The following is a 24,116-nucleotide window of genomic DNA, read 5'->3' on the forward strand; positions in this document are numbered from 1 at the left end:
AGGAAACAACACCTCCACTTTGCTGATCCTCAACACGGGGGGCCCCACAAGGGTGCGTGTTCAGCCCCTTCCTGTACTCCTCGTTCACCCATGACTTCGTGGCCACGCACGCCTCCAACTCAATGATCAAGTTTGCAGATGACACAACAGTAGTAGACCTGATTACTAACAATGACGAGACAGCCTACAGGGAGGAGGTGAGGGCCCTGGGAGTGTGGTGCCAGGAAAATAACCTCTCACCCAATGCCAACAAAAATGAAGGACATGATCGTGGACTTCAGGAAACAGCAGAGGGAGTACATCGACGGGACTGCAGTGGAGAAGGTGGAAAGTTCAAGTTCCTCGGCATACATATCAATGACAAACTGAAATGGTCCACCAACACAGACAGTGTGGTGAAGGCGGCGCAACAGCACCTCTTCAACCTCAGGAGGCAGAATAAATTTGTCTTGGCACCTGAAACGATCACAAACTTTTACAGATACACAATTGAGAGCATCCTGTCGGGCTGTATCACCGCCTGGCACGGCAACTGCACCGCCCGTAAACGCATATCTCCAGAGGGTGGTGCGGTCTGCCCAACGCATCACCGGGAGCAAACTACCTGCCCTCCAGGACACCTACAGCACCCGATGTCATAGGAAGACCAACAATTTCATCAAGGACATCAACCACCTGAGCCACTGCCTGTTCACACCGCTATCATCCAGAATGCAAGGTCAGTATAGATGCATCAAAGCTGGGACCAAGAGACTGAAAAACAGCTTCTATCTCAAGCACCTTAGAGGCTGCTGCCTATATACATAGACTTGAAATCACTGGCCACTGTAATAATGGAACACTAGTCACTTTCTGACTATTACTCAGCATTCAACACCATAGTACCATCCAAGCTCACTTTAATAATGTTTGCATATTTTGCAATACTCATCTCATATGTATATGCTATATTCTATTCTATCCTACTCCATTTTAGTCTATGCCGCTCTGACATTGCTAGTCCAAATATTTAAATATTCCGTATCCATTCCTTTACTTTAAAATGGTGTGTGTGTTGTGTGTATTGTTGTGTGTATTGTTGTGTGTATTGTTGTGAAATTGTTAGATATTACTTGTTAGATATTATTGCACTGTTGGAGCTAGAAACACAAGAATTTCGCTACACCCGCAATAACTTCTGCTAAACATGTGTACGTGACCAATAAAATGTTATTTGATTTTGATTTGAACTTCGGCAAATGTATTCCAATTTATCAGGGGTGCTGCAGCACTTGTCCAGCACCCTTCCCATGGCTATGATTCTACAACGAAATAACTGATGAAGTACCCTTCCCATGGCTACGATTCTACAACGAAATAACTGATGAAGTACCCTTCCCATGGCTACGATTCTACAATGAAATAACTGATGAAGTACTCTTCCCATGGCTATGATTCTACAACGAAATAACTGATGAAGTACCCTTCCCATGGCTACGATTCTACAACGAAATAACTGATGAAGTACTCTTCCCATGGCTATGATTCTACAATGAAATAACTGATGAAGTACTCTTCCCATGGCTATGATTCTACAACGAAATAACTGATGAAGTACCCTTCCCATGGCTACGATTCTACAACGAAATAAATGATGAAGTACTCTTCCCATGGCTATGATTCTACAACGAAATAACTGATGAAGTACTCTTCCCATGGCTATGATTCTACAACGAAATAACTGATGAAGTACCCTTCCCATGGCTACGATTCTACAACGAAATAACTGATGAAGTACCCTTCCCATGGCTACGATTCTACAATGAAATAACTGATGAAGTACTCTTCCCATGGCTATGATTCTACAACGAAATAACTGATGAAGTACCCTTCCCATGGCTACGATTCTACAACGAAATAACTGATGAAGTACTCTTCCCATGGCTATGATTCTACAATGAAATAACTGATGAAGTACCCTTCACATGGCTATGATTCTACAACGAAATAACTGATGAAGTACCCTTCACATGGCTATGATTCTACAACGAAATAACTGATGAAGTACCCTTCACATGGCTATGATTCTACAACGAAATAACTGATGAAGTACCCTTCACATGGCTATGATTCTACAACGAAATAACTGATGAAGTAATCTTCCCATGGCTATGATTCTACAACGAAATAACTGATGAAGTACCCTTCCCATGGCTATGATTCTACAACGAAATAACTGATGAAGTACCCTTCCCATGGCTACGATTCTACAATGAAATAACTGATGAAGTACCCTTCCCATGGCTACGATTCTACAATGAAATAACTGATGAAGTACCCTTCCCATGGCTACGATTCTACAATGAAATAACTGATGAAGTACTCTTCCCATGGCTATGATTCTACAACGAAATAAATGATGAAGTACTCTTCCCATGGCTATGATTCTACAATGAAATAACTGATGAAGTACCCTTCCCATGGCTATGATTCTACAATGAAATAACTGATGAAGTACTCTTCCCATGGCTATGATTCTACAACGAAATAAATGATGAAGTACTCTTCCCATGGCTATGATTCTACAACGAAATAAATGATGAAGTACTCTTCCCATGGCTATGATTCTACAACGAAATAACTGATGAAGTACCCTTCCCATGGCTATGATTCTACAATGAAATAACTGATGAAGTACTCTTCCCATGGCTATGATTCTACAACGAAATAAATGATGAAGTACCCTTCCCATGGCTATGATTCTACAATGAAATAAATGATGAAGTACTATTCCCATGGCTATGATTCTACAACGAAATAAATGATGAAGTAATCTTCCCATGGCTATGATTCTACAACGAAATAAATGATGAAGTACTCTTCACATGGCTATGATTCTACAACGAAATAAATGATGAAGTAATCTTCCCATGGCTATGATTCTACAACGAAATAAATGATGAAGTACTCTTCCCATGGCTATGATTCTACAACGAAATAAATGATGAAGTACTCTTCCCATGGCTATGATTCTACAACGAAATAACTGATGAAGTACCCTTCCCATGGCTATGATTCTACAATGAAATAACTGATGAAGTACTCTTCCCATGGCTATGATTCTACAACGAAATAAATGATGAAGTACCCTTCCCATGGCTATGATTCTACAATGAAATAAATGATGAAGTACTATTCCCATGGCTATGATTCTACAACGAAATAAATGATGAAGTAATCTTCCCATGGCTATGATTCTACAACGAAATAAATGATGAAGTACTCTTCACATGGCTATGATTCTACAACGAAATAAATGATGAAGTACCCTTCCCATGGCTATGATTCTACAACGAAATAAATGATGAAGTACTCTTCCCATGGCTATGATTCTACAACGAAATAAATGATGAAGTACTCTTCCCATGGCTATGATTCTACAACGAAATAAATGATGAAGTACCCTTCCCATGGCTATGATTCTACAACGAAATAAATGATGAAGTGCAACGCTGGAGAGATGAGAGTTGCAGGTTCATGTCTATCAGAGTAGAGAAAGGGAGAGAGATCATAGAAAGTTAATCTCATTCTGGTTCTGTGAGTGATACAGGCAGGCTTCTCTCTCACACAACAGCAACTGCCACGAGTTGGTCTCTAGGCTACAATGTTGCGCAAATCATAAACCTGGGCTGGCCCAAAAGAAAACAATTCTTAGAATATCAGGCGCAGGCTGAAAATTAACGTTTTCACATTAGTCTACATATTTTTAAGGGGTATCAGAATTACAGAGGAGGCAACTCGGATTAGAAACAGTGAAAATTATGTTTCATGTCAGGAGACATACCGGATACTGGCAAATAGGTTCCTGAACGAAACAATCCAAACCTGATAGGGGCGGATCCGTCTCAAAAATAAACACGGGATGTAACGCAATACGTCCGGCACATGAAGAGGGTGTTTGATGCTGAGATACATTTCAAGAAGTAGGGTGCTTTCGTAAATTCACTCTGGCTATCTACTCCGATTTCAGAGCCAGAGCGCAGGATAACTGATTCATTTACGAACGCTCAACACCAATTGAACATGGCCGGTGTCAGTGAAGTCGGCAAAAGGCGTAATGAAATTGTTGCCAGCAGCAGTTACAGTCACCAACGCGCTAGATAACATGAAAACACCCTAACCAGCTCTGCAAGGGCGAGTACAAATTGTGTATGGAAGTAGCTAGTCAGCTAGCCCGCGTTAGCGTTGGGTGCTTGACTGCCGTTGTGAGGATCAACCCCTACTCCTCGGCCACAGCATCCAGTGTGCGCTCTGAACAACGCTCTGCATTTATGAATAGACAATCTGACAAAACTCTGATTTTACGCATGCCCAGAGCGCACTCTGGCACTCTAGATTGAATTTACGAACACACCCGTATCTAAAATAGGAGCTCTTTTGATTATTTTCAGTTGTTGTTGCCATGACTCCACCTTCAATGACTACTAGTGAGTATTGAGCGCACCTTCAATGACTACTGGTGAGTATTGAACGGACGATACATACTTGTGCTGCCACACTATTCCTTGAGCAACTATGCCTTAGTCTGTGTGTAGTATGTAACTATTATAACATTACATAGTCCTAAACAAATATCAGTGGGATTAGGGAACGATTTAGTTCATTTTTTACTTGACAGGTTGAATCATCAGTCTTCTCTGCCATTACGTGTTGGCGACACTAATCCAATGGGACAGATTTACCTGCTACGGGCCTGTCCTCTCCCTCCATTCCTGCCGGATATTATTTTACCATCAGTGAGGGGAGATGGGGTGTCAGGGGCGCGTCTTGGCAGGAAGGGGAAAAACATGACGTGCCGCACAGCTGTGTCTACACCAAGGGAGACCCGCCCGCCATGAAAACAGCCAGTTGAGATGTGTTCATAATCTCTGACTACCCTAGTCACACACAGGGCCGGGTTAGAGGGATGGAGTGGTATAAAGGTGAATGGCTTGAAGTGGCCGTAACGTTGCAGGCTAACTCAGTGATGCTACCTCTCATTGGTTATCCCACGTTGAAGGCATACCGGGGTACTGCAGGCTGCCATTAGCAACTAAATTATCCTTATAACTACTTGTGTGTGCGATTTTAAAATAATCGGTTCAAGTACATACATCTGGTTTATTAGAAATAACTATTGGTAACATGATTGTCTTTGAATGTTTTATTTATTTACACGAAGATGAACAATGAAGATCGACATTTTCTTCCCATTTACTGCTTTCTGTTAACAATGCCTGCAGTACCGCGGTCGGCCTTGAACTTCCGAGAGGGGGCAGTCGTTCGTTTGTCTCACATGGGTGGGTTCCTCTGGTCCTCCCACACAGTAAATACAAAACTCAGCTCCACCCCAGCCCAGACACATCTGTCCGGTAAAATATAGATGGCTTCTCTCCAAACGTTGCCTCACCTCTACAGAAAAAATGACCTGGTGAAATCATGTTTAAATCATGCAGCAATTTCTCAATATGGAGCAAGATTCCTGACAATATTATTGATGATACAAAAGATAACAGTAGAGAGACGGATTTACAGACAGAATGTTCATGCTTTTATGTGTTCTAAGCTATGGTGCCGGAGAATACTCTCATTCTAATAAGCTATGGCTCTACTGTGTACTGTGATTGTAATACTGCCTCTCTACTGCCATATACTGTTTATACTCCTCTTCTGGACAAAGGCCTATCTGTATAAAGTCAAGAGTTGTTGATTAGACTGTCCCCAGGCATTGCCTTGCTTTTGTCTAGTGTCTGTGACACATTGGCTCTTGGTATGAGGGCACATTCATAATCTTACTAATGGCCTTGGATGAATATTTTCCCTTTGGGGGGTCACATGGGTGTCTTGTGATTACTGGGAGGGGTGTGTACTGGGAGGGGTGGCAGATATCTGTTGACCAACCGTGTAGATAAATTGACAGAAAGTGCTATATCCAAAAGTACAGGCTGAATATAGCTTGGGTGTGTAGATATCACGGTGGGCTGAGCAATATTTTACTCTCTTATCTTACAAACTGTCTATAGAGAGACTGCAAATAATAAACTTGTCGGTTTCCCTATCAATCTTAACCTGTCGGGCACTTGGTTATCACGACCAACATAGAGAGACAGTTGTGGGATGCTTTCTTTGCCCCACCCAAACAGTGAAAGTGATGTCATTACTACTGCTTATGCAAACCAGCTGTGTGACCTTATTGTCTGTATGGGATTTACAGTGGTGTTGAGCTTTAAAAAATAAATAATCCCCCAGCCATAACCTTGTCTGTGTACAGTCGTGGCCCAAAGTTTTGAGAATGACACAAATATTAATTTTCACAAAGTTTGCTGCCTCAGGGTCTTTAGATTTTTTTGTCAGATGTTACTCTGGAATACTGAAGTATAATTACAAACATTTCATAAGTGTCAAAGGCTTTTATTGACATTACATTAATTTGATGCAAAGAGTCAATATTTGCAGTGTTGACCCTTCTTTTTCATGCTTTCAATTAACTTCTGGGCCACATCCTGACTGATGGCAGCCCATTCTTGCATAATCAATGCTTGGAGCTTGTCAGAATTTGTGGGTTTTTGTTTGTTCACCCACCTCTTGAGGTTTGACCACAGGTTCTCAATGGGATTAAGGTCTGGGGATTTTCCTGGCCTTGAACCCAAAATATCAATGATTTGTTCCACAAGCCACTTAGTTGTCACTTTTGCCTTATGGCAAGTTGCTCCATCATGCTGGAAAAGGCATCGTTCATCACCAAACTGTTCCTGGATGGTTGGAAGAAGTTGTTCTCAGAGGATGTGTTGGTACCATTCTTTATTCATGGCTGTGTTCTTAGGCAAAAAATGAAGTGAGTGAGCCCACTCCCTTGGCTGAGAAGCAACCTCACACATGAATGGTCTCAGGATGCTTTACTATTGGCATGACACAGGACTGATGGTAGCGCTCACCTTGTCTTCTCCGGACAAGCTTTTTTTCCGAATGCCCCAAACAATCGGAAAGGGGATTCATCAGAGAAAATTGGGGCGGCAGGGTAGCCTAGTGGTTAGAGCGTTGGAAGGTTGCAAGTTCAAACCCCCGAGCTGACAAGGTACAAATCTGTCGATTTGCCCTTGAACAGGCAGTTAACCCACTGTTCCTAGGCCGTCATTGAAAATAAGAATTTGTTCTTAACTGACTTGCCTAGTTAAATAAAGGTAAAAAAAAAAAAGAGAAAATGACTTTACCCCAGTCCTCAGCAGGATATCAGTCATTCCCTGATGTTTTTCCTGGAGAGAAGTGTCTTCTTGGCTGCCCTTCTTGACACCAGGCCATCCTCAAAGTCTCCGCCTCACTGTGCGTGCAGATGCACTCACACCTGCCTGCTGCCATTCCTGAGCAAAAGCTCTGTACTGGTGGTGCCCCGATCCCGCAGCTGAATCAACTTTAGGAGACGGTCCTGGCGGTTTCTGGACTTTCTTGGGGGCCGTGAAGCCTTCTTCACAACAATTGAACCGCTCTCCTTGAAGTTCTTGATGATCCGATAAATGGTTGATTTAGGTGCAATCTTACCGACAGCAATATCCTTGCCTGTGAAGCCCTTTTTGTGCAAAGCAATGATGACGGCACGTGTTTCCTTGCATGTAACCATGGTTGACAGAGGAAGAACAATGATTCCAAGCACCACCCTCCTTTTGAAGCTTCCAGTCTGTTATTCAAACTCAATCAGCATGGCAGTGTGATTTCCAGCCTTGTCCTCGTCAACACTCACACCTGTGTTAACGAGAGAATCACTGACATGTCAGCTGGTCCTTTTTGTGGCAGGGCTGAAATGCAGTGGAAATGTTTTTTGGGGAATTTAGTTCATTTGCATGGCAAAGAGGGACTGAAATTAATTGCAATTCATCTGATCACTCTTCATAACATTCTGGAGTATATGTAAATTGCCATCATACAAACTGAGGCAGCAGTTTGTCATTAATATTAATATTTGTCATTCTCAAAACTTTTGGCCACGACTGTATATTCCCTTCGACACAGCAGACAACAACATTCCCTCCAACACAGCAGACGACAACATTCCCTCCAACACAGCAGACGACAACATTCCCTCCAACACATCAGACGACAACATTCCCTCCAACACAGCAGACGACAACATTCCCTCCAACACATCAGACGACAACATTCCCTCCAACACTGCAGACGACAACATTCCCTCCAACACAGCAGACGACAACATTCCCTCCAACACAGCAGACGACAACATTCCCTCCAACACAGCAGACGACAACATTCCCTCCAACACAGCAGACGACAACATTCCCTCCAACACAGCAGACGACAACATTCCCTCCAACCCAGCAGACGACAACATTCCCTCCAACACATCAGACGACAACATTCCCTCCAACACAGCAGACGACAACATTCCCTCCAACACTGCAGACGACAACATTCCCTCCAACACAGCAGACGACAACATTCCCTCCAACACAGCAGACGACAGACCGAGTGAAGGCAACTGGGGGTATCCAGTGGATACATGTAGTTATGGTTAAGAGGCCTACAACTTTTCTTTACACTGGGAATTAGATCAAAATGTAAATTTTATAAAAACATTCTTTTATTTTCCAAATTCCATTCTTGAACTTTAGGATGCTAGTAGAATTAACAGTAATTTTGAGATGTTAAAAATACAGAACATTTCTGAAAAGTAGAAATGAAAGTAAGGTAACACTTATGTGCTCAAATGTTGTTGTTTTTAAATGGCAAATTCCTCCAGTTAGATAAAACAAAAACAGTGATGTAATGTTATGCATAATGGAAATTGTAACATTCCTCTTAGTTCCTGATTTTAAGGGTAGACTATATGAATTCATCTACTTGTAGAGGTCTATAAACAAGAAATCACCCTGCTATGCATGCCGAGTGTACTTTTAAACAATAGATTGGGCTGTGTTTTAAATGCAGTTCTGCTAAAATGTATTGCCAAGCATTTGCGCAACATGTATATTTTTTAACTAGGCAACTCGGTTAAGAACACATTTCTTATTTACAATGACGGCCTAGGAACAGTGGCTAAACTGCCTTGTTCAGGGGCAGAACGACAGATTTTTTTTACCTTGTCAGCTCGGGGATTCGATCTAGCAAACTCTCGGTTACTGGTCCAACACTCTCATCACTAGGCTACCTGCGTATATGGGCAACTAGGCTAAAGACATGTTTCAGACACACTAAAAGAGACCCAAACAATACCTTAACCTCAGAATTCGTATGACATAAAATGAAAAACAAAAAGAAGCTACAAGTACTTTCTGTGTATGATCACTCCTTCCTATACAGAATGTCTGCATGGCAAGCTGGTGAAAATGATTTCTGTGTATGATCACTCCTTCCTATACAGAATGTCTGCATGGCAAGCTGGTGAAAATGATTTCTGTGGCTTAGAACAAAGCAAGTGTGAGTACACAAGAGTCACAAAAACATAAAACAGAAGCATATTATATAACATTGTTCAATATAATACTGTATGTATTAAGTGTCTAATTCGATACCATTACAAAAGGTATTGAAAATATCATAATACTGACTTGGATTGGCACACCTGACCTCTTTATATACACACTACACTGTGACCCAGACATTATACAAATCAGTCTGGGGTGGTTTTCAGCAGTTGCCATGGTGACATGGTGTGGATCTTCTTTTTCTACCTCCTGTCAGACCATTGGCTGATCTGGGTTCAGCTTGCAGTAATGAAGGGGAGACTATTTCCTGCTTCGTCTCCTACAGATTGGCAGTGAGATTAAGCGCCAAAAGAGGACCCCTCTCCTCACCACTACTGGGGACCTAACTCCCTAAGCCATCACCTTGTCTACTCATTTTACAAAATTGAGAAAGAAAAAAAAATGTATAGTTGGCGCACACACGCAAAAACATTTCGCAGACAGTCTTGCGCACACAAAATTGCTAGCTCAAATACACACCCATACACAAAAAGCAAGCACATACACACAAGCATGCACAAAGATGAACAAACAAGCTCAGAGCGCTCCTTTATTCCACTCAGAACTTTGTAAACAGATTTAAGGATGTTACTTTTTTTTGCGATCAACTAAGGTCTAAGGACCAATTTGAATTGAACGTGAAGCTTTGCTTCTATTTATGGTTAACGGATTTTTGGAAGGAAGCTTTAAACCTGATGACGTGCAGGCAGGGCACATGGCGTGGTTGATGGGACCCCAGCCGCTGTCTTGGAGCCAGTGGTGATTAACAACGTAAAACCCTCCCTCCCCACCCAGTCCTGCCTCGGCCCAACCTCCAGGCCTGAATGACGAAAGCATCCAAGGGACAGGGATACAGCCCTCGGCCTCATTATTATCATCATCATCATTCACATTAGTATCAAGCCTTATCATCATCAATCTTATCTGTCTTTACCATGGAGTTGGTGGGGGACATGGAGAGTCTGAAGGAGTGTTTATGTGGGGGTTATTGGGGTTATGAGGGGCAGTTTTTGTCCTTGATGTCCACTGTAGGATGGGGGTCGCTGGAGTTCTGCCATGTTCTGAGGGGAAGGGTTGGTGATGGAGGGGTAAGTTTCATTCTTCTCCAGGGGTTCTAGTGGAGTCTTCACAGCTCTGTGTCTGCCAAGTTGGCGGTGGAGTGGCCGTTGGTGGGAGGGGGCTGGGTCTTGGCGGCCTCTTGGGAATCCCCGTTAGCGGGCTTCTCCCGGGTCTCAAGGGTGTTGAGAGGCGCCACAGACACCAGGGTGTTCCCCTGGTTCTCCTCATCCACTGGGTACGCATCCTCAGCCTGGGCAAACACAAACACGATCAACATAACATCAACATGCTGCTGGACTATTACAAACAAACGTGGATGGATATATTTAACAATATGCTACTGTATACAGTACACACCACCGATTTTGAATGTTAAAATTAATAATCACTGGAATCGATTGAAAGTATCAAAAACCCTTAGAGGAGTTGAGCTGCAGTTGGGTTTGAGCTACAGTAGTGACTGAACTAAAGCAGTGACGTCCGCAATATGGCTCTACTCTCTGGGTTTCTCTCTAAGGCACATACCTGGTGAGTGTTTTTATCATGTGACCTCAGTGGTCTTAGAAAAAAAACAGCTGTAGCTCTTTGGCAAGGAGATGAAACCGTTGCACGCACACACACAGCTGTATAGATCTCATTATATAGGGTGTGTGCTGCTGGAACTCACAGTGTTACTGTAAGTTCTCCCGAGTGGTGCATCGGTCTAACACTGCATCTTAGTGCTAAAGGAGTCACTACAGACACCCTGGTTTGAATCTAGGCTCTATCACAACCGGCTGTGGTTGGGAGTCCCACAGAGCAGCACACAATTGGCCCTGCATCGTCCAGGTTTGGCCGGTGTAGGCCGTCATTGTAAATGCGAATTTGTTCTTAACTGACTTGCCTAGATAAATCAAGGTTACATTTTTTTTTATGAAAAAATTAATAAAAGTTCCTCTGTGACAGTTTGCCAAAACTTTCCAAATTACAAGGCTGGCAACAATTCCTCTAAAATTAAGTGTTTTGATTATTTTGATTTGTATGAGTGTTAGAAATATCATGAAACAGAAAAACCTGCCTGCAAAATGTGTGTATTATATTTTTTGGGAATGTACAATTTTATTGAAAGCACCGAGCTTTGCATGTTGAATTAATGGAACACAGGTCAGTGAAAACATTGTATGAAATCACACACTGCTAAAAACTCCATTAAGCTGCACAGTGTACCATCTACATCAAGCCATTGACAATTTAACCCGGTAGAGCTTCAGCTAAGGGGTATCTGGCCTATGCTCAAGGTTAATCAGTGCTGCAATACAATACAGTACAACTAATGGGTACCACCCTAAGGTCATACACGAATGAGATCTAGGGTAACCTACATATTGCAACTAGAATCTAGATGCATTGAAACAGCGGTCAACCACAACAGTAAACAGGTGAATAGCCCTACGTGTACATACTGTACTACCTCAATCAGCCTGACTAACCAGTGTCTGTATATAGCCTGTCTTTTTACTGTTGTTTTATTTCTTTGCTTACCTATTGTTCACCTAACACCTTTTTTTGCACTATTGGTTAGAGCCTGTAAGTTAGCATTTCACTGTAAGGTTCACTACACCTGTTGTAGTCGGCACACGTGACAACTTTGATTTGACTGTAAGTAAAATAGCCTAACAACGATGACTGACCAGCCTCATGCCCTTGGCGTTGTGTCTGCAGTGTTTCTTCAGACAGTAGCCTCCGATGAGGGCAGCAGCCAGCAGCAGGCCACTGATGAGCAGAGACACCAGCACGGTGGAAGAGTGTTTACCCCACTGAGGAGCTGCATTCACCACACCCAGCTACAGAGCAAAAAGTAAATCGAGAGAACGAACAAACGAGAGAAAGAGAGAGAATGAACAAACGAGAAATAAATAAGAGAGACAGATGACTGGTTAATACTGAGTTATATAATCATAGTGACCCTACTGCAAATATGTTATATTTAACATTTCTCAGGCAATTAGACTTTCAAACATACAAAAAACACAGAACATCTAAACAGATGAAAAGGCTTTCATCAGTTGGCAGACATATTGGATTTCGCAGGGAAAGTTGCCTTTCAAAGAGTGGTGGGTGGATGGACCAGAAACGGGCAAAATGTGCCACCAACAAGTTAGCTAGCTAACTAAAAAAGATTGGCAGATGAAGACGGATGCTGAAAGCAGTCAAAGAAGGAGACATTTACGACATAGACGGTAGATTTTTTGCTGGCTTGCAGAGACATTAGCTTCGTACACAATCTTGTCATCAGCAGTGTAGATGGAAAGCTAAACTAATTGTGAATTCAGTAAAGTGTAAATTATGAAGACATTGACAGTTTTCAAATTGGTGATCTTGCTAGCCAGTGGCAATGAATTGGTGACCTTGTTAGCCAGTGGCAATGAATTGGTGACCTTGCTAGCCAGTGGCAATTAATTGGTGACCTTACTAGCCAGTGGCAATGAGTTGGTGACCTTGCTAGCCAGTGGCAATGAGTTGGTGACCTTGCTAGCCAGTGGCTATGAGTTGGTGACCTTGCTAGCCAGTGGCAATGAATTGGTGACCTTGCTAGCCAGTGGCAATGAATTGGTGACCTTGCTAGCCAGTGGCAATGAATTGGTGACCTTGCTAGCCAGTGGCAATGAATTGGTGACCTTGCTAGCCAGTGGCAATGCAGCAAATACATTCCAAAAATAAAAGACATGCAGCTAGCTACTCTGCTCATGAATCTAGGATTGCTTGCTAGCCAATGTGCTAACCTAGATCCCACCAGATCTCTTGCCAATTGAACTCCATTGCTGATTGTATTATTTTTTTAACCCTTATTTTACCAGGTAAGTTGACTGAACACATTCTCATTCACAGCAACGACCTGGGGAATCGTTACAGGGGAGAGAAGGGGGGATGAATGAGCCAATTGGAAACATGGCATGACAATAATGATAGCACCAACCGTCTTAACCTTAGCCTCACTCATTGGCATGACAATGAGTGGCAAGAAGTTGACATGATTAGTTCAGGCACATTTCAATATGGCTGTTCAAGTGATTAAAGTGAATGGGCTCAATAACTGTAGGAGGGGACCAAGGTAGAGTTTGTAACCTAGACTGGGATACTCAGGACAAGACAACATCACAGAGAGATGGTGGGGAGGAGGGACTCTCGCCAGCGTTGTGATCACAGAGCTGTGTCAGTTGGTAGAGGCGTCATTGGGGTGAAGGGGACTCCGGGAAGCTGGGGGAGATTCCTCACCCTGGTGATGGGACTGTTCACTCCCGGGTTTTATATTAAATCAAAGTGATTTGTAAGAGGGGCCTTGTGTTTCCCTTTCCCGTTTGGTTCTTTATACTCGCTGTGTCTCTCCTATAAACAAATTGCTATCGCGGTTTGCTATGAAACAACTAACTAAAGCTGTCATGGCACTCGTGTCACAGTACATTCATTGTCGTGTAGAAAACATAGTATAACATGAATAAATACAGTATTGAACACTCCATCTCTAGTGCTAACAGGGATCATACCTGGCCCTTGATGTCTTGGCTGTTCAGGCTCTCTGACAAATCTTTGACTCCACCTGTTAGGGGAGAGACAAATGGCAGTTGTGAAAAAGGCACCTTTCAATTTCCAATAATCAAATACTCTAATCATTCAAATATTCAAAGTCCCCCCCCCCAAAATAAAACAAATTAATCAAACACATTATAGCACGACAGACAATACAGGTAAATCTACCATTAGAGCGTGTCAAAACCAGTGTGTTAGAGTTCTCCTCCTGGAACAGTTTAAGGTTGCAGTCTCCTGTGCACCAGGCTGAATCCTCCATGATTCTCTTGGTCACTGACTATGGGAAAAACATTTCAGATTAACGGACATATCGTTTTGCTCACTATTTTAACTAGAAAACATACAATTATTTATAATGTGTTAAAACCCCAACACTGATTTCTAATCTGTTTGTTCTCACAGACAGGCGGGGTTCCCTACAGTCTTTTGGCATGCCCTGTTGTACAGTGAGTATAAAGAACTTGGCTGCTCAGACTGTGTTGGTGGTGTCCTAAGCAGGGCATGTCAATCCTCATCTGAACATCACCACACCAAACACACAATGACGCCAGTATTTGAGCCGTCTGCTGCTTTCCCACAAATGTGGGTATTCTCTCGGCATTCTCTCCCTCTCTGTAGTGTTGATACCTCTCGGGTGCTTCACAGTAGACTTGCAGAGTGTTAAAGGTTACTGTAGGTGTAACGTCTGCTTCCGACTCACACTCTCAAATACGTAGATCTCCTGAACGCAGCTCACTTTCCAACCCACCTTCCAGCTCACACTCTCAAACACATAGATCCCCTGAACGCAGCTCACTCTCCAGATCCCAATCGCCTGAATTCTGATCACCTGTTCACACACCTGTATGTCATTATCACACACTATTTAGTTCAGTTCTTTGCACCCCGTCATTGTGAGGTATTGTTTGTTTTGTGACACACTTCTATTCGGAGCGCTGGGTTTCCTGTAATTTACACCCATGTATGATAGTTTTTGCCTGCCTCACTAACGATGCCTTTTGCCTGTATTTTAGCCTATCGGATTTCCTGTTATTGACCTCTTGCCTGATCTCCTGGACGACATTACTAGCCTTTTCCCTGCCTGTACTGTTGTATTTTTGGATCCCCTGTATATGACCTTCTGCCCAGCTACCTGCCTCCTCCTGTGGTCCTTTACAATAAACACCTGCTGTGCCCTGCACTTGAAACTAGCTCTCTGTCTTCCGTCGTGTTCATTACAGTAGGCTGTTATATCCGTGTGTTCACCACGCCATATGCCTTTGCGTAATGGAAGAGACTCACTCACTCACCAGTGACTTTTTAAAGCAGGGTTCCGGATCTCTATGTTCATCACAGTGGGCCTCTCAAATAAAATGTTATTTGTCACATGCAATGCACGTGAAATGCCTGCTTACGAACCCTTCCCAACAAGGCAGAGTAAAAAATATATACTAAAAATAATAACACAAGGGTAATAAATATATATAATAGTATTGAAATATGATTCCATATGTGTTATTTCATAGTTTTGATGTCTTCACTATTATTCTACAATGTAGAAAATAGTAAAAAATAAAGAAAAAGCCTTCAATGAGTAGGTGTGTCCAAACTTTTGACTGGTACTGGATATATATTTACTGCAGATGACCATATTAATGGACACTACTCTAGGTGTGACAGGACCAAAGATTGAATCACCTGACAAAGTAAATGCATTTTCTTGTCTATACATAGTAGTCATCAGCATACATTACCACACTTGCTTTTTAAATTACAAATGGTAAATAATTTGTAAAAATGTAGCAGAAGGGGCCTAGACAGCTGTCTTGCGGAATCCCACAGCTTAGGTGTATACTGTATGAGAAACTTCCATTAATAGAAATCTGTGTTCTTCTGGATAGATAGCTTTCCATCCAGGATAGAGAAGTGGATGTGAATCCATAACACTTGAGTTTACCTGTCAATAGCACATGATCAATTACATCGAAAGAAACACTAACGTCTAACAACACTGTACCCACTAACTTCCTGCCATCCATACTCTTTAGCCAATCACCTGTCATTTGGGCTAAGGCCGTACATGAACAAGGGAACAGCTTAGTAGAAGTTGAAGTCGGATTTGAAGTCAAAATCGAGGTTGGTGTCCAGAAGAAGTGCTTTGACATATGTAATAATAGTATGAACTTTCTGTACAAAAAAAGTATAGATAAAACACAAAAAAGTCACTAAATAGCAAACTCGGGTAGGAACTCGTAAGATGTCACCCTTCTCCGTCGCGCCTCACTCTTAAACCACGACTCCATGTCTGCATTTCTATTTCTAGGTCTGCGAGAGTGCTGTTTTCTATTGACATTTGAGTGAGACGAATGTGTCTGTTCTTTATAACAATTGTGTTATTATTAGGTGCTGCTATTTATAGGGAGTGTTGACTGGTTCTTCAGAAAAAGGGACTGCTTCTCATGGGAATTTACAGGGCACATTTTTTTGAGACCACATTACATGATTTTTCTCATTGAGAGATTTTCCTCTTCTTTGGAATGGATCTCATTTAATGGAAAGGGAAAGGGGAATACCTAGTCAGTTGCCAGCGACTCACGCTACACCCCTACTATTCTTCCACTGACCTTAGACCCCTAAAGCCCACAGAGGCGTCCAGGGAGGAGACATCAGTCCTCATCCTCATTTATCTCCTATGACGACAGACAGATGGATGATTTAGAACGGCTAAAGAATATCTGAGAAAACATCTGCCTTTATCAGGACCCATATTTCCAACGAGCAGTTTGAGACATATTAATCTTCCCGTGGCTAAGTGGAATGAAACAGAGACTTTCTCCCGGGCCAAGGTGCTGGGAGCCAGATAAGGGCCAGGGTATAAAGGAATGTGGCACCAGGATTGAGGGGTAAGGGGCCACAACTTTTTCCTCCTGTCTGTCTATCTCTGTCTGTATGTCGGTCTCACAGGTAGCTGGTTGGTACAGGCGGATATCTCTGTTAGTGTTGTGGTTGGGAAAAGAGTACAGCACAGTATACACTGGTAGAGGATGGGGGAGGGTAACTGTACCAGGTATACCCTTGTTAATGGCTTAGACTGTACTGTACTGTGACAGATGAGACCTGGTCATGTGGTACACCACAGAGGCTAATAGGGCATGTGAAAAGCCCATAAGGATGTATTTCATAACAACAGTAAAACATGTCGATACTCACACAGCTAGTTTCTGAAGAAAGCTCCACCTTGACTGTGTCTTTGTCCTTCACTGCCTCCTTGTCCACACACTCAACAGTGGGCTGCAGAGACAGAGACGGCATAAAGCTTTCAACTCAGTAATTGACATCAGTTTTGTAAACGTATCTCTCCATTCACTAATCATCTGCTACATTCCCTCAAATCAAATCAAATTTGATTGGTCACAGGTGTTTAGCAGATGTTATTGGGTGTAGCGAAGTGCTTGTGTTTCTAGCTGCGACAGTGCAGTCATATCTAACCAGTAATATCTAACAATTTCACAACATTCACCCAATACACACAATGGAATGAAATTAAGAATATATAAATATATGGTATATCTGAGCAATGTCAGAGTGGCATAGACTAAGATACAGTAGAATAGTATAGAATACTGTATATACAGTACATATGAGATGAGTAATGCAAGATACGTAAACATTATTAAAGAGACTAGTGTTCCATTTATTAAAGTGGCCAGTGATTTCAAGTCTATGTATATTGGCAGCAGCCCCTTTACATTGAATTATGATACAGGGAATTTGAAAGAAATGTACTGTCTTGAGCCTTCTTTTAGCACGTTAATATGATACAGCATCTAAATGCATTATAGGCATTCCCCACCACGATGTAGTTGGGTATTACTCACAAGAACAAAAACAGGGGCCTGATGCACAACAGGTGCGCCTGGGTCATCAGTAGCTTCAGTGCCCTGTGTGTCGACACCAGGTCCAGCTGTGGTGCCAGAGGTGTCACCTGTGGCTAAGGGGTCATGATCTGGCACCATGGAGGTGAAGGCAGTGTCCTGGTCTGGTACTGGAGTGAAGGTAGTGTCCTGGTCTGGTACTGGAGTACTGGTCCCAGAAGTGTTGTCAGCTGTGGAGTTAGTGACAGTAGTGGCCTTGTCGTCTACAGGGGCTTGGGGTTCGATGGTGGCATCAGTACCTGTTTTTTTTAAACTTTTTTTTAATTGAAAACATACAGTTCTGAATACCCAGTCCCCTTGACCACCCTCCGGAATCCTCACAATCCCACCCACATGCCCCATCACAACCCTAGTTTCTGACCTATCCTAACTCAGTCACCTGATGGAAGACAATGGAGGTGAAGAAGAAAACAAACAAACATGCAACAGGTACTGGTAGAGACAAACTTACTGGACAGGTGGACAGGACAACGTATAATAACAAACCGACAGTTGTGAAAGGGAGGTGACCAAACGAATGGTCAAGTGGATTGAAGTTCATTTGGGAGGAAGACTGTTATTGGGGACGAGTTCTGTTCGGTTTTCGCGACATCTTTCTTTATCAACACAATTCGTATCTAGTTCGATGTTCTTTAAATAGAGAGAAGGAAATGAAGAACAAAAAGTAAGAGGACTATCAGATAAAATAATAATAAACATCAGTACCTTGAGTGTCGTCTGCGTGGGCTGCGACTCCTAAACCGGCAGAGCAGTGCGATCGTTAGAACTCTGAGCACTAGGCCTAGTAGCTCTGCTGAGGTTATAAATGTCATTAAATGCATTACGAATGGGTGGAATGTAATTCACTTATAGATGATTGACCATTGGTTAATGGAAAGGTATTATACTCATTACTCTACCCTATAGTCATTATCCAGAGCTATACAAAGTCTCTACTTCTATCAATATTATTTTCCTATCATTTTAATAGGCGCAGTAAAAGCCCATCTTAAAATCATGATCCATTGTCATCTCCTTGGATCCTCCATAGCATATAGGCCTAACTACTGACTTCAAAGGTTTGATGTGGACTTTGGTCAGGGATCTTACCTGTTGCATCTGTGGGTGCAGCACCCAGGGCGTCTGTGGGTGCAGCCCCCGGTGTGTATGTGGGTGCAGCACCTGGGGCGTCTGTGGGTGCAGCACCTGGGGCGTCTGTGGGTGCAGCACCTGGGGCGTCTGTGGGTGCAGCACCTGGGGCGTCTGTGGGTGCAGCACCAGGGGAATCTTTGGCATCGGATGTATAAGGTGTATCAATGGAATCTTGACAGTGAACTTCATCTGGGCGAGAGAAACCAACATGAATCAACATGTAGACCTGATACCATTGATAAGATACACTAAGATACACTGACCAAAAGTATGTGGACACATGCTTGTTGAACATCTCATTCCAATATCATGGGCATTAATATGGAGCTGGTCCCCTCTTTGCTGCTACAACAGCCTCCAGTCTTCTGGGAAGGCTTTCCACTAGATGTTGGAACATTGCTGTGGGGACTTGCTTCCATTCAGCCAAAAGAGTATTAGTGAGGTCGGGCACTGATGTTGGGCAATTAGGCATGGCTTGCAGTCAGCATTCCAATTAATAACGCAGGTGTTTGATGGGGTTGAGGTCGGGGCTCTGTACAGGCCAGTTAAGTTCTTCCACACCGATCTCGACAAACCAGTTCTGTATGGACCTTGCTTTGTGCCTGGGGGCATTGTCATGCTGAAACAGGAAAGGGCATTTCCCAAAATGGTGCCACAAAGTTAGAAGCACAGGATCATCTAGAATGTCATTGTATGCTGTAGCGTTAAGGTTTCCCTTCATTGGAATAACAGCCCCAGGCCATTATTCCTCCTCCACCAAACTTTAAAGATGGCACTATGCATTGGGGCAGGTAGTGTGATTCACCACTCCAGAGAACGCTTTTCCACTGCTCCAGAGTCCAGAGGACAGACAATTTCTACGCGCAACGCACTTCAGCAGTCGGGGGTGACGTTTTGTGAGCTTGAGTGGCCTACCACCTTGCGGCTGAGCCTTTGTTGCTCCTAGATGTTTCCACATCACAATAACAGCACTTACAGTTTTCCCGGGGCAGCTCTAGCAGGGCAGAAATTTAACGAACTGACTTGTTGGAAAGGTGGCATCCTATGACAGTGCCATGTTGAAAGTCACAGAGCTCTTCAGTAAGGCAGTATGTGTCCACATACTGTTGTGTATATAGTGTATGTAGCCTTGATCCAAGGCCTTTGTATACCTCACAGAAGGGAGAGCTCAAACACTTCTTTATTTAGTGTTACTTTCCTTTCATAAAGTATCTCGGCACTCTCAAAAAAATTGTCTGTGGTAACTTAGGTGTACGTGTAGGTCTACGTGTCACCACCTAATGCTAACACAGCTATACACCCCAGATTCAGATGGCTAATTTGTGGGTTGACTTTTTTAGCAGGTGGGTGGTGTGTTTGTGTGAATGTGGTCCGGGGGTGGAAGGCAGATTAACCCAGCCTGGCCCCCCGTGATTGCCACCCTGTGCCTCAGCCCACTGACCACCCCAACAGTGGACTGATTTTGTCTGTTTGCTCAGTAACCCTAGGTAGTTAATGGTCAAAGTGTGTGGTACTAGCCTCTACAGACTGCACAAATAAACCCTACCTTCTAAACTCAGGACCCCTGACTCTACACCGACCATCAGGGAAAAAATCACATTTACAAAATAAGATTAGTTAGGCAAGCCTGGATGTTGGTAAAGTCAAGTGAAACTGTATAATTTATTTTATGAGGTCAATTTATTTAGGCCTATTTTATCATGTTTTGTTATTGTTGGAGTCTACGGTTGCTATAGGCTTATTGGTTCTACACTTGCTATTGGGGCCAGAGTGGACATTTACAAGATAACTGACAAATGTTGCTTTAAGCCTACCCTAGAATGCTGATTCATAACGAGCAAGTACATTTTGAAAATCATTTGATATGATTTATCTGTCCAAATGTTGAGCAATTTCAGCATTGTTCCTATGGGCAGATGAGCTAGCTTCTTAGAGATAGGGGGCAGTATTTTCACGTCCGGATGAAAAGCATTCCCAAAGTAAACCGCCTGTTATTCAGGCCCAGAAGCTAGGATATGCATATAATAAGTAGATTTGGATAGAAAACACTCTAAAGTTTCTGAAACTGCTAAAATAATGTCTGTGAGTATAACAGAACTGATTTGGCAGGTGAAACCCTGAGGGCAAACCATCCGGGGGGGGGGGGGGGGGGGGGACTGACATAGTATTTCCCATTGTTTTTCTATTGAAAGCTCTATTTAAAAGGAACCTGGTTGCAGTTCCTATGGCTTCCACTAGATGTCACCAGTCTTTAGAAATTGGTTTTGTTTTTCTTTTGAGAAAGGAAGAAATACTGTTGTTCTTTGTGAGTGTCAAGCCAAGTGGACTCTGTTTGGTGCGCGTGAACTGGAACGCGCTTCAAGTTATTTTTATCCGTTATTGAACACAGTATATCCCATCTTAAATTGTATCGATTATTTACATTTTAGGATACGTTGGATTAGGTTGGATTAGGAACGTTGTTTGAAATGTTTGGACCAAGTTTACAGGTAACTTATTAGATACTTTGTAGTCATGTTGTGCGAGTTGGAACCGGTGTATTTCTGAATTAAATGTGCCAAATAAATAGACATTTTGGGGATATAAAGAAGCACATTATCAAACAAAAGGACCATTTGTGATGTTTCTGGAACATTTTGGAGTGCCAACAGAAGAAGATCTTCAAAGGTAAGGCATTTATTATATCGTTATTTCTGACTTTTGTGTCACCACCTGCCTGGTTGAAAATTATGTTCATGTATTTGTGTGCGGGGCATTGTCCTCAGATAATCGCATGGTCTGCTTTCGCCGTAAAGCCTTTTTGAAATTTTAAACACTGCGGCTGGATCAACAAGAAATTAAGCTTTATTTTGATCTATTACACTTATATTTTCAGTTATCTTGAATGTGGATATTTCTGTAGTTTGAGTTTGGCACTCTGCAGTTTCACTGGGTGTTGTCAAATTGACCCCGCTAAAGAGATTGGCGCGCGGAGGGATCACTAACAGGCTAGTGTGTGAGCTGGTATTCTAGAGTACAAACTCATCGTCACCCAGGCTCCAGAATGCAGGCTAACGCTCCATCTGAAAGGATTGGCCATGCTCTACAACCGTCAATACCCCTCAGCTGGGATATCTAGTTACACTTACAAAGGCACACGTATTATTCTACCCTAACACAGCGGAGGCCTTGTGCTTGTCTCCGTGTGTACAAGTTGTTAAAAGCAGGTTTACTGAGATATGGTACAGTACATGAAGATAACCACTGTTTTCTGGGCACTGGCTCAAAGAGGTAAACTTAGCATATGTCACGTACATTTAGCAAAACACTGTTTTGTAAAACACACATAAAATCAAATAAATAAAAACATCTGTGTATGGCTAACCGGCACTAACTTTACACTGCAAGTTAACAGTTTAAACACTTCCTGATGTGGGTGGAAACAAGTGTGGTTTGTAAAGCCCTATCTATAACGGGAACAGTTATCTACCCAACGCTGAAGCATAATCAGAGCTTATGAGCACACCACAACATGTTATTTATCTTAATAACTTCCTTTTTCTTCTATTGCGATGAATTTAAGAATTGAACATACTGCCAACCACAGATGAGGATGTTAGCCAACCTCTTTGTAAGGTTTAGAAAGTTAGCTAGTTCTAGTTAGCTAGCATTGTCAACAAGTTTAAAGCATTACCTCAATATTTTCCTTGGCTAATAGTTGCCAAGTAGCCACAGTGATAGCGTGTGTACAGAACTGCACACTAAGCCCTGTAAAATGTGCTACAATTCAATCTTGACATTGTGCAGAGCAGGTTATACAATTTAATTGGCTTAGCTGGGAATTAACTCAATGTTTACAAAGGCTCAGTGCAGTCAAAAATGTGAATTTCCTGTGTTTTATATACACATTTACACACTGAGGTTGGAATAATACCATGAAATTGACAATGCCCTTTTAGTGTAAGAGCTGTTTGAAAAGACTGCTTGAAATTTCAGCCTGTTTTGGTGGGATGGAGTTTTGGAATAATTAACTGTAGTCAATGAACAGCATTCTCACATAGGTGTTCTTCTTGCCCAGATGTGTTAGGGCCGTGTGAATAGCGATAGAAATGGATCTCCCAGGGTTCTGTTGGAGTGGGAGGCAAATTGGAGTGGATCCAGTGTGCCTGGCATGCTGGCCTTGATATGGTCCATGAACTGCCTCTCAAGGCACTTCATAATGACCGGAGTGAGTGGGACGGGACGATAGTCATTTGGACATGTCACCTTGGTCTTCTTGGGCACTGGGACGATGGTGGTCTCCTTGAAGCAAGTGGGGACAGCAGGGACAGGGGCAGGTTGAAACGTTCTGAGAAGACGCCCATCAGCTGGTCAGAGCACACGCAAGGGGCCATCTGGGCTGGTGGCTTTGTGAGTATTGATTATTTTGAGAGTTTTCCTCAAGTCGGCCTCGGAGATCGAAAACACCTGGTCGTCCGGAGCGTTCCTGGACGGCTCAGTATCGTCTGCCTCGAAGCGAGCATGGAATGTGTTAAGCACGTCTGGGAGTGAGGCTTCAGTGGACACTGCACAGCTGAGGTCTGATTGAGAAATCTTACCTACCCCACAGCCAAGCCCTTCCGTTAGCCCCCACACTCCACTACCGTGTCAGACCACCACATGAGCTTGCTCTCAGCCCACACACACACACACAGGTGCGCTAAAAAAATCACACTCCACATAAACACACACTGTTTCTTCTTTCCTGTATGAGTATGTTTTGTTTTGGAGGTCTTGGAGCATTGAGCCTGAAAACCAGTGAAAGTCAAACCATTGACCTAGTGTGAGGCGGTGGCCACAATCTCTTCAATACACTCAGCAAACCACAGCCAATGCTACCCTGTCTGTTTTAGCATGTATCACAGTGTGGTGATGAGGCATGGCCGCCATAGGCCACTAAATCATGGGTTGCAGTGTGGCCGTGACAGGGGCCTGG

At 42.9% G+C, this 24,116-nt stretch overlaps 1 protein-coding gene and 1 long non-coding RNA gene across 3 annotated transcripts in view; one reads left to right on the forward strand and one right to left on the reverse strand.

The window, feature by feature from the left end:
* The first annotated feature begins 3,824 nt into the window (after window positions 1-3,824).
* On the forward strand, window positions 3,825-6,270 carry LOC110492089 (uncharacterized). Its single transcript, XR_002468949.3, has 2 exons — window positions 3,825-4,498; window positions 4,658-6,270. It is a non-coding gene; the product is annotated as an uncharacterized LOC110492089 (long non-coding RNA).
* A 3,758-nt stretch (window positions 6,271-10,028) lies between these two features.
* cd34a (CD34a molecule) overlaps window positions 10,029-24,116 on the reverse strand; it is a 34,643-nt gene continuing 20,555 nt past the window's right edge. The window contains exons 2-9 of one of the 2 annotated variants that reach the window (NM_001281360.1): window positions 19,121-19,351; window positions 18,737-18,766; window positions 17,975-18,270; window positions 17,307-17,387; window positions 14,286-14,394; window positions 14,075-14,127; window positions 12,221-12,373; window positions 10,599-10,800 (exon numbers count right to left, since the gene is read on the reverse strand). In NM_001281360.1, coding sequence (NP_001268289.1) covers window positions 10,618-10,800; window positions 12,221-12,373; window positions 14,075-14,127; window positions 14,286-14,394; window positions 17,307-17,387; window positions 17,975-18,270; window positions 18,737-18,766; window positions 19,121-19,351 — 1,136 coding nt within the window. In that variant the 3' untranslated portion in view covers window positions 10,599-10,617. Of the gene's footprint in view, window positions 10,801-12,220; window positions 12,374-14,074; window positions 14,128-14,285; window positions 14,395-17,306; window positions 17,388-17,974; window positions 18,271-18,736; window positions 18,767-19,120; window positions 19,352-24,116 lie in introns of both variants that reach the window. The other variant, XM_021564414.3, reaches the window with a different exon arrangement.

The sequence above is a fragment of the Oncorhynchus mykiss genome, chromosome 16, assembly GCF_057628025.1.
Source record: "Oncorhynchus mykiss isolate SJ-2025 chromosome 16, ASM5762802v1, whole genome shotgun sequence".
NCBI lineage: Eukaryota > Metazoa > Chordata > Actinopteri > Salmoniformes > Salmonidae > Oncorhynchus > Oncorhynchus mykiss.